The sequence below is a fragment of the Ricinus communis genome, chromosome 7 (assembly GCF_019578655.1).
Source record: "Ricinus communis isolate WT05 ecotype wild-type chromosome 7, ASM1957865v1, whole genome shotgun sequence".
Lineage (NCBI taxonomy): Eukaryota > Viridiplantae > Streptophyta > Magnoliopsida > Malpighiales > Euphorbiaceae > Ricinus > Ricinus communis.
This window is the reverse complement of record NC_063262.1, coordinates 12,376,700-12,387,291: the sequence shown is the minus strand read 5'-3', so window position 1 is coordinate 12,387,291 and position 10,592 is coordinate 12,376,700. Positions and strand designations below refer to the sequence as shown.

Sequence of the window (10,592 nt, the reverse complement as noted above, 5' to 3'; positions counted from 1 at the left end):
AGCTAATGATGCTTCTCTTACTTTAATTTACCAGGAATTATAGTCAATGTAGCATCCATAAACCAAAGTACAATCAGCAAAATAAAATTAATACTAACTCCTAACACTAACATCTACACCCGACAGACTAATACTAACTCTTAATTAACACTGACTTCTATACCCAACATATTAACACTAACTCCATTTCCCCTTGTTTAAACCAATTGCTAGAATCCATTTTTTTGTATTATCAGATTTACCACTATTTACACAATTACACTCGTTTCCATTAATATTATTGATCATTTGTATAAAATAATTAATAATGACAAAATGCTCCATATCCACAACCATTTATTTTCTCTTCATTTGTTGCATGTTAACCTCTGAATTTTTTATTCACCTCAATAAATTAGGTGTGATTTATTTTTCTCTCCTTATAAGTCGGTCCATTGATCCATCTAAAACATAAACAAGAGCCACTCTCAGATGCCATGGATCTCCTGCTCAGAATGTGGTTTGTTTATAAGGTTCTCATCACACATTGACCATCGTAAATAATACATCAATAACATTATCCGTTTTAAGAAAAAACCACAGTATAAATAGAAGGGTAAAGGAATAAAAATGGAAAAAAAAAAAGAGAAAAAAGAAAAGATGAGTCAAAATCCCTAAATCTATGTGCTTATATAAGGTGAGATTAGGGGTGTTAAATGTCTTTTTTTGCTGATCACACTGGGTCAGCAGTTTGTTTGCGGTGGCATTGGCAACGGATGGACACCTGTTAAAAGCATCAAAACGTTTGCGATTTGCAGGTTCGACAACCAATTTGTCAGGAAAAAGAGTTCATATACTGATTTGTTAAGATTTAAAAATTTTAAATACCGTAGGAGTGATTATCCCTTTTATTTTATGTTTTAAACGGATAGCATCAACTACCGGCGCTGGCATCCCCACCTGACCTGTGAGCTGTCGGCAATCCGCCACTTTGAAGAGCTAAAATAAACTAATTGAGGCTTCCTTCATCACTTAGTGCCTTCATCTCGCCTTTCTAGTCACTTTTCTATCTTTTGCTTATAAATGAATAATTGCTCTCTTTACTGGTGCAGGCAGCCCTGATTGGGAGGCCTTTTTCTTCATTATGTCGACAGCACTTCAATCTCACTGCCTCCTTGCCACTGCACAAGGAAGCAGGTATCCTCTCTATCTCTCTACAAATTCGTTTAGTGGCAATTCTTTCACTAAATTTGGTTGGTTTGTGTATTCGCAGGAGTAACATGACTGACAATTTCGCGATTGAAGGTAGGAATCTGAGCTTCTCATTCGCAACAAGGCAGGGGAAATTGCTTCCCATTCTCAAAGACTGCTCCCTCGATGTTCCCTCCGGACAGCTTTGGATGCTTCTCGGACCAAATGGCTGCGGAAAGTCTACCCTTTTGAAGGTAAAGCAGAAAAACACTGTTGAATTTGAGTTCTACATGTTTGTTTCCTAATGAGTTGGTGGAAAGAAAATAGTACATTTTGACAAACACATTGTGGGTGGTTCTAGTGATTGAAAACAAATTGCAACCCTCTTCAAGTATTTCTTGTTTGAATGTTCATGCTGATATGACAAGTGAGCTAGATGGTGCATGGTATGAAGTCTTGTCTTTTATTTTGATCATCAGAGTAATTACAGAATTATATTTTGTGAATGAGACAGATTTTGGCTGGTCTTTTACAGCCAACCAGTGGGGCACTGTATGTGAAAAGGCCTAAGAGCTTTGTTTTCCAAAATCCAGACCATCAGGTTTGTGTTCTTCTTCTCCTTCTTTATTTATATGTTTATATTCGGATTAGTATATGTGTTACCTCCGAGGTGTTGAAATTGAATTTGTGGAGATTTGACAATTGAGACGATGTAAATGAGATTTGAAGCCTCATCTTTTAAAAGAGTGAGCCAAATGTTAAGCTTATACATGTTCACTTTCGTCAAATGCGTGGAATTATAGAGCAATTTCCTTCTGGCTACAGGTTGTGATGCCCACAGTTGAAGCTGATGTATCATTTGGCCTTGGTAAGTTCAACCTGACTGAGGATGAAGTTAGGCATAGGGTGTCAAAAGCTCTGGATGCTGTTGGCATGGCTACCTATATGCAAGTAAGCTTATCTGTCAAATATCTCCATAAGTATATTTAGTTGGATGTCCATTATGTGATCATCTTGCTCTACAAGTCAGAGGCCAGTTCAAACCCTAAGTGGGGGCCAAAAGCAAAGGATTGCCATTGCTGGTGCTCTAGCTGAAAGATGCAAAGTGCTTTTATTGGATGAGCTCACAACATTCTTGGATAATAATGATCAGGTATGATATTTTCAGTGATTAATGTGTCAGTTTTAAAATCAGATATTGATTGATAATAGAGATAAGATTCCCTGCTTTGGTTAATTTGCATGTTTGATTGCATCTATAACAACTACACTTGCTTGATGGGTGCCAGATAATATGTTATGATTGATTGTGAAGACAGCATTCTCAGATGCATTTGCTTGATAAAACATTATCAAGAAAAGGAAAAGAAAAGCAAAAATAGAAAAGGAAGATGCTTTCGGGCTATGCATTTTTCAAAACCTTATTTTCTTCTATTTTATTTGGGTGCATACTTATCTGTATACAACACACAACCAAACGAATTGCTGCCGGGAGGGGAATATTTCATTTTGCTGCAGGATGCGAGCTTCACATGAATGGTTTCTCTGCAAGGGGGAGGGCAATTAAACTAATATTGCTCTTACCCTCCATCTCTTCTTTACTGCAGTGCTTCTGCTTTGGAGGTTCAGATATCTCATCTTTCTAAATAATTGCTGCGCTTTAACTAACATCATAATGATGCCAACTTTTGTATTTTTGTGGTTCTGTTTTTGCATCTTCATGTAAATATCATGTCTTCTAATGAGCTAAAATTCAAGGACATAAACACCTATCTTCCAAATCCAAGGTCATAGTTTGGCAGTTTTATTCTCTAAGATTCCAAGCATTTTTTCTTTTTGCATGTAGTGTTTATGACAGTGATATTTCTTGAAGTCACATGATATAAACCACCTCTAATTGCTCAGGAGCATTATTTATTTACTCTCTCTGGATCAAGCTGTTCTAAACAAGAGAAATTTCTATTGATTTCTAGATTGGGGTGATCAAAGCAGTCAAGAGTTCTTTGGCTGCATCTGGTGAAATCACAGCTCTATGGGTAACCCATCGGTTAGAAGAACTCGAGTATGCAGATGGTGCTTTCTATATGGAAAACGGGAGAATTGTCAAGCGTGGTAATGGATCAAGCATAATGAATTTCATCAAAGACAGGCAATCCACATACATCAACCAAATTAATTCTTGAGGATATTTTCTCCTCGGTGATTAATCACCTCGTGTACTTTACGAAATAAATATTTTGAATGATATAAGCATTTAATGAACTATGATTTTATTTATGTGGTCAAAATTACTGAAGTTATTTTTATATTGTTATGGCATCTTTATCGTGTAAAACCGAATCAATAGCTACTGTTTCATGCATTTCTTATCTACGATGGTAATGGGGGAGCCTAGCCTAGCATGTCTATCCAGGCAACTTAAGTCCTTTCCCCTTGAGCACTTTGACAATTTGAAGTCCACCTGGCCACCTCATAATGGGACCAAAACTTCGATTCTTCTTAGTTTCATTTTATTTTAGTATAGTATTGCAGGTTAAGCGGGTGGGGACATGTAAGTAATGGACTTTAGACGGGTGTAGCGAAAAGACATGAAGGAGGCAAACGGCGTCGTTTTTCTTATTAGGGGATCAGCGAGGGCGTCGCTTTTCTTATTAGGGAATCAGCGAGGGAGGGGCAACACGCGTAGGGCTTGGGCAGGCGAAGTTACGAATTTCTCCTTAAATTGGATTTCAATTTACTGTAGCTGGCACTTTTTATACGCGCATTCTCTTTTATTCTTTTACTATTAATTAAGAGGGGTTTGCTCTTGGTAAAATTTGAACCTTGATGTTCACTCTCTTGAATTCTTTATTGAGGAAATCACACTATATATATATATATATATTTTTTAAAAGAACATATCATTTATACGGTAGTTTTGTCTTTCTTTCATTTTTACTTTATTTTTTTTTTTTTTTTGTTGGAGTTAATTAAACTAGTGTTAGATATTTTAGTATGTTCTGTTATTTAGTTAGCTGAATAATCCCTTTTCTTTAGGATTAAGTTGTTTCCTAGTCAAACTAGACCACGTCACTAGGCTTAAAACGTGGATTAGAATTTGTATTTTTCTGTTATCTCTTATTTTTACTGTTATCTCTTGTAAGACTATTATCTTCTCTTTTTTGGTCAAAACCAAGTTAAGATCTGGTATCAGAGCCAATCACAAAGGTCTGATCATCATAGGAGCAGTAGTCTCCTACATTAATATTGAGAATATGACAACCGAGAGTGGATTCGTAGAAGCAGCGATTCCGAAATTCGATGGGCACTACGATCACTGGTGTATGCTCATGGAGAATTTCATGAGATCAAAGGAATATTGGTCAGTAATAAAGAATGGAGTTCCTGCTGCAGCAGAAGGAGAGCAACTCAATAAAGCACAAAAGAAAGTTTTTGAAGATGCAAGATTGAAAGATATGAAAGCAAAGAATTATCTATTTCAGGCCATTGATATATCAATTCTGGAAACAATCTTGAACAAAGAAACAACAAAAGGTATTCTGGGATTCCTTGGGCCGAAAATATCAAGGCACAACGAGCACAACGTCAAGCGCTACAAAAGGAATACGATGTGCTTAGCATGAATGAAGGGTAGACTGTAAATGAGTACTTTGCTCGTACTCTCACAATCGTCAACAAGCTGAGAATCAATAAGGCAAAGATAGAGGATGTAGATGTTATTGAGAAGATTCTACGATCCATGACACCCAAGTTCAACTATGTTGTGTGCTCTATTGAAGAGTCAAAAGACTTGGATGTTATCACTATTGATGAGTTACAAAGCAGTCTTCTAGTGCATGAACAGCGAATGAAATCTCAGGTTATGGAAGAGCAAGCACTGAAGGTTACTTTTGGAGAATCTTCGAGAGGAAGGGGAAGAGGTCGAGGGAGGAATCGCGGTAGAGGGAAGAGGTGGAGGCAGTAGACAGATCCACTGTTGAATGTTATCATTGTCACAAACTTGGCCATTTTCAGTATGAATGTCCTAGCAAGGAATCTGATGAGAAAGCAAACTATGTAGAAAGTAATGAAGAAATGTTGCTGATGGCGTATATGAGTGACAATAATAGCAAGAACAAGGAGTTTTGGTTTTTAGATTCTAGCTGCAGTAACCATATGTGTGGAAAGAAGGAACTTTTCTCTTACCTTGATGACAATTTCAGGGAGAAAGTGAAATTGGGAGACAATTCAAGTATGGATGTGAAAGGCAAAGGTACCGTACGCATATTAGTAAATGGTTATGTGCAAATCATTACTTGTGTGTTCTATGTTCCAGGATTAAAAAATTATCTATTGAGCATTGGTCAACTAGCTGAGAAAGGACTTGAATTTCTCATAAAAAAGGAGTGTGCAAAATTTTTCATCCAAATAAAGGGCTAATTGTGGAGATCGCGATGTCGTCGAATCAGATGTTTAAGTTATCTGCTGTGACACAGATAAAAGAGGAGAAATGTCTCAACTCCTTCATGGATGACCCAGCTTGAATGTGGCATTGTAGATATGGGCATCTAAGTTTCAATGGATTGAGACGTCTTCAATAAAAAGGGATGGTGAGAGGGCTTCCATACTTCGACACTTCATCAAGAATATGTGAAGACTACTTGGTGGGGAAACAACAAAGAAATTCTTTCCCTCGACAAAGTACATGGAGAGCTTCACAAATTCTTGAATTGGTGCATGCCGATATATGTGGACCAATCAGTCCCATATCCAACAGCAACAAAAGGTATCTGATCACTTTCATTGATGATTTTAGTCAAAAAGTTTGGGTTTATTTTTTGGTTGTAAAATCAGATGCTTTTGTTACTTTCCAACAATTTAAGAATCGAGTTGAAAAGGAGAGTGGCTTAGCCATTAAAGGTCTTCGAACAGACTGTGAGGGGGAGTTCACTTCACTTGATTTCATAAATTTTTATAGTGAGAATGGCATTCGAAGACAACTAACAACTACCTACTCTCCCCAACAAAACGGTGTAGCTGAGCGCAAAAATAGGACGATCATGAATATGGTTCAAAGCATGATTTCAGAAAAGAAAGTTCCCAAAACATTTTAGCTAGAAGCTGTCAATTGGACAGTTCATATCCTTAATAGAAGTCCAACACTTGCCGTGAAAAACAAGTGCCCAGAAGAAGCATGGAGCGGACTCAAGCCATCGGTAGCATACTTTAAAGTTTTTGGGTGTGTAGCTCATGCTCACATTCCTGATTGTAAAAGAACGAAGCTTGACGATAAGAGCAGAAGATGTGTTTTTCTTGGAGTTAGCGAGGAGTCAAAAGCATTCAGACTATATGATCCTATCTTTGAAAAGATCATAGTAAGTAGAGATGTGGTGTTTGAAGAAGACAAAAGTTGGGACTGGGAAAAAAGTCATAAAGAAGCTGTTCTAGTTGACTTAGATTGGGGAGATGATGGTGCAAATGCAGCAAATGGAAATGAAAGTGAAGTGGAAGCTAGTGAGAATGATGATAATGAGGAAAGAGTAAGTGATAGCTCAAATGAAGAACATTCTTCCAACTCAAGTGAAGATCTCACATGTAACACCCGTAATTTTTTTTTATATATATTTAAGTCAGTGAGTGTCAAGCTTACTACGGGTTTCGGTGGCCTTACGCCTACCCATTCCCCAGTGCCGGTCACGGGCCCACGGGTGGGGTCGTGACAAAGTTGGTATCAGAGCTTAGGTTTAGATTTCCTTCGACCTAAGTTGATATTTTTCTTGGTACTGCGGAGTTAGGATCATGTCTGTCTTGTTATTTTCATTGACTCCAGTGTCTCAGCCTTCACTGTTAGAGAGTCAGTCTTTCCTTTCTTGTAAGCTTGTCCTTGGTGCTGTGCTGAGAATGTGCTTTGTAGCGATGGGAGGATCCGAAGCGCGATAGATTCGTGATGTTTTTTCAAGTGATTAGTGCAGTCCGCCTTTAGAAGCTTTGATTGTGGTTTCGATAGTGGGCACCGCAGTCAGTTTTAGTGTAGAGCGTGGTTGCAGTCGTGTCATGAGCTGCCTCGTCATCGCACCAGGCATCGCCTTATTGAGTAGCGCCGAAGTTAGTGCCTGGGAAGTCGAGTAGATGTCAGAGCTTTATGGTTGATTTTTGTGGTTGTAAGAAGCTTAAGAAAGGTGGCAGGAGTATTTTCGGATGCTCGGAAATCTAGAGAAACTTAAGCGAACATTGTTTATTTTTCTAAGTAGAACAAGTGTTTTAAAATACAATATTGCGCCCAGTCCCGTAAGAATGCATATGGCATTTCACTGTTAGGCATACATAAATTTATTTTAGGGCATGCATCATACATTGTGCATTGCAACCCTTGGTGATAGGGGCATCATCACCCTGGTGCGCGATATTGTAGAATTTTATATAAAGAGAAATGGCTGAAGATTTTATGATTTTACAAAAGTGTTCTTGCAAGATAATAAAGTTTTTATCAGTGATGATTATAAAGTAAGTAAAGATGTAATTTTTCAAAGTAAATAGTGTTAGCTTGAGAATTCTCTAGATGACGAGCTGAGTTGATGTGGGAATGAATCTGTGGAGCTGTAGGCCCCATGTTAGATAATAAAGGACGCTTTTGAATTTTAGTCAAGGAGGAATCTTGTGTCAGGATGGCATGGGTTGTGTCGGTTGATGCGATCAGATGGATGTTATGTCGAGGATGATGTGATGTAGATGTTAAGGATTTTTCTGTACGTGCAAGGGGCACGTCATTAGGAAGGAAACTTGGTGAGTGGATTTTTGGCAGGATCAGAATTGGCCCTTCTTGTGTGGAGACCCTTGGTTTTGTCAGCAGGTTGGTGAGGTGGCATGTAAGTTGGACTTGCCGCCAAGTATTAGTAATGTTCTCTGAGGTTAAATCCAGTTGTTTGTAACTCTGAGCTGAGGAAGTGTATTTTCGATCCTTTGCTCGTGTTGGACCCTTAGTGTGTGGAAGCAAGTGAAGATTTGGTTTCCGAGGAGTAGTAAGTGAGGATCGCGGATTTTCAGGTTCGCCAGTTTTATTTAAGGATTTTGTCGATGAGTCTTGTGGTTTAGTTTATTTCTGCCGAGGAAAGTTCCCGAGAAGCCGAGTGGAGATGAGAGGTTCCTAATTAGTTTTAGTCGTAAGTGAAGCCCCTTTTCTTTTAAAATTCGAGGTCGAATTTCTTTTAAGGGGGGGAGAATGTAACACCTGGAATTTTTTTTTATATATATTTAAGTCAGTGAGTGTCAGGCTTACTACGGGTTTCGGTGGCCTTACGCCTACCCATTCCCTAGTGCCAGTCACGGGCCCACGGGTGGGGTCGTGACATCACAACTCAACATTTGCAGCCTCAAATCACACGGTAACCAGCTTGGATGAGAGATTATGTCAACGGAGAAGGTTTATCAGACGAAGAAGAAGAGACATCAAATTGGGTCATGTTTGCAGCAAATGATCCAATTTCCTTCGAAGCAGCACAAATTGATGAGAAATGGAGAGCAACAATGGATACTGAGATTGAAGCTATAGAGAAGAATGACACTTGGTAATTGACAGATCTTCCTACTGGTGCAAAGAAGGTTGGTGTCAAATAGATGTATAAAATGAAGCTCAATGAAAATGGTGAAGTAGAGAAATACAAAGCACGTCTGGTTGCAAAGGGTTACACCCAAAAACATGGTGTGGACGACACTAAAGTCTTTGCCCCTGTAAGCACGCTTGGAAATAATTCGATTGGTGATCTCTTTAGCTGCTCAGAAGCGGTGGGAAATTTTTCAGTTGGATGTTAAGTCTGCGTTCCTGCATGGAGAACTTAGTGAAGCGATTTTTATTGAGCAGCCACCTGGGTATGAGAAAAATGGTGCTGAATAGAAGGTTTACAAGTTAAAAAAGGCTTTATACGGACTGAAACAGGCACCTCGAGCCTGGTATAGTCGAATAGAGTCATATTTTAGTAAGAAAGGTTTTAGCGATGTCCTTATGAGCATACCTTATTCACTAAAGTTAGAGAAGTAGGTAAAATTCTGATTGCTTGTCTTTATGTTGATGATTTAATTTTTACTGGAAATGATGAGGAAATGTTCATTGAATTTAAAAGTTCTATGATGCGTGAGTTTGACATGACAGACCTTGGAAAAATGAGGTATTTCCTTGGTATAGAAGTACTGCAGAGTGGAGATGGAATTTTCATTTGCCAAAAGAGGTATGCCCAGGAGGTTTTAGCAAGGTTTAATATGGATAATTGTAATCCAGTCCAAAATCCAATTATTCCAGGTTGCAGACTCACAAGGGATGAAAATGGAGCAAGAGTAGATAGTAGCCGTTATAAGCAATTAATTGGCAGCTTAATGTATTTAACTGCCACCCGGCCTGATATCATGTTTATCGTGAGTCTTTTAAGCAGATATATGGAGCAGCCAACTGAACTTCATTTTCAAGTTGCTAAAAGGGTGTTAAGATATATAAAAGGAACATTTGAATTTGGCGTATTTTATAAAAGGGGAGGAGATGCAGAGCTGATTGCATTTACTGATAGTGATTATGCTGGCGATTCTGATGATAGAAGGAGTACATCAGGTTTTGTTTTTCTACTGAATTCAAGGGTGGTTTCTTGGTTTTCAAAGAAACAAACAATAGTCACTTTATCTACCACTGAAGCTGAGTTTGTTACGGCAGCTGCTTGTGCTTGCCAAACAGTTTGGTTGAAGAGAATTTTGCAGAGTTTTGATCATGTTCAAAGTGATGGTACAACGATTTTCTGTTATAATAGTTCAGCTGTTGCACTCTCAAAAAATCCTGTACTACATGGTCAAAGCAAACATATAGATATCCGGTTTCATTTTCTTCGTGAACTAACTAAGGATGGAGTTGTGAAGTTGGTTCATTGTGGAGCACAAGAACAAGTTGTAGACATAATGACCAAGCCATTGAAGCTAGATTTGTTCATTAAGTTTCGAAGTCTTCTGGGTGTCTGTGCCGCTCCAAGTATAAACTGAACTGCAACAGTGTTCAGTTTATAGGGAGGATGTTGGAGTTAATTGAACTAGTGTTAGATATTTTAGTATGTTCTGTTATTTAGTTATCTGAATAATCCCTTTTCTTTAGGATTAAGTTGTTTCCTAGTCAAACTAGATCACATCACTAGGCTTAAAACGTGGATTAGAATTTGCATTTTTCTGTTATATCTTATTTTTACTGTTATCTCTTGTAAGACTATTATCTTCTCTTTTTTTGTCAAAAACCAAGTTAGCATTTTTTTTTGTGATATTGCATCTTTTTTTATACTCCCGTAATCATTTTTTTTATTCTTTTTTTTCTTCTTGTTCTTCTTCCTCATTACGGCTGTAACAATACTAAAGGAGAATATCAAAGCTCTTTTTCTTCATCCTCATCGGGTGTATTGCGCGAAGCTTCAATGAGTATC

The 10,592-nt window shown here is 38.1% G+C and overlaps 2 protein-coding genes across 10 annotated transcripts; both read left to right on the top strand.

Annotated features, from left to right (window-relative positions):
* Nucleotides 1-614: 614 nt before the first annotated feature.
* On the top strand, nt 615-3,447 carry LOC8269366 (ABC transporter I family member 10). 9 transcript variants are annotated; one of them, XR_007216780.1, is made up of 8 exons: nt 615-797; nt 912-1,176; nt 1,253-1,424; nt 1,685-1,771; nt 1,996-2,121; nt 2,201-2,323; nt 2,621-2,793; nt 3,144-3,285. XR_007216780.1 is itself a non-coding variant. In XM_048377324.1 (8 exons), the coding sequence occupies exons 3-8, from the start codon at nt 1,124-1,126 to the stop codon at nt 3,351-3,353; spliced, it is 771 nt and encodes a 256-aa protein (XP_048233281.1). In that variant the 5' UTR covers nt 621-797; nt 912-997; nt 1,092-1,123; the 3' UTR covers nt 3,354-3,447. The 9 variants fall into 9 exon arrangements, 8 of the variants coding, with proteins under 8 accessions (XP_048233287.1, XP_048233286.1, XP_048233281.1 ...); XM_048377324.1 differs by lacking the exon at nt 2,621-2,793 and having other exon boundaries at nt 621-797; nt 912-997; nt 1,092-1,176; nt 3,144-3,447; XM_048377326.1 differs by lacking the exon at nt 2,621-2,793 and having other exon boundaries at nt 621-797; nt 912-1,014; nt 1,092-1,176; nt 3,144-3,447.
* A 5,325-nt stretch (nt 3,448-8,772) lies between these two features.
* Nucleotides 8,773-10,164, top strand: LOC107262220 (uncharacterized mitochondrial protein AtMg00810-like). The gene is made up of 3 exons (XM_015726697.1): nt 8,773-8,877; nt 8,948-9,029; nt 9,173-10,164. The coding sequence occupies exons 1-3, from the start codon at nt 8,773-8,775 to the stop codon at nt 10,162-10,164; spliced, it is 1,179 nt and encodes a 392-aa protein (XP_015582183.1).
* Nucleotides 10,165-10,592: the final 428 nt, after the last annotated feature.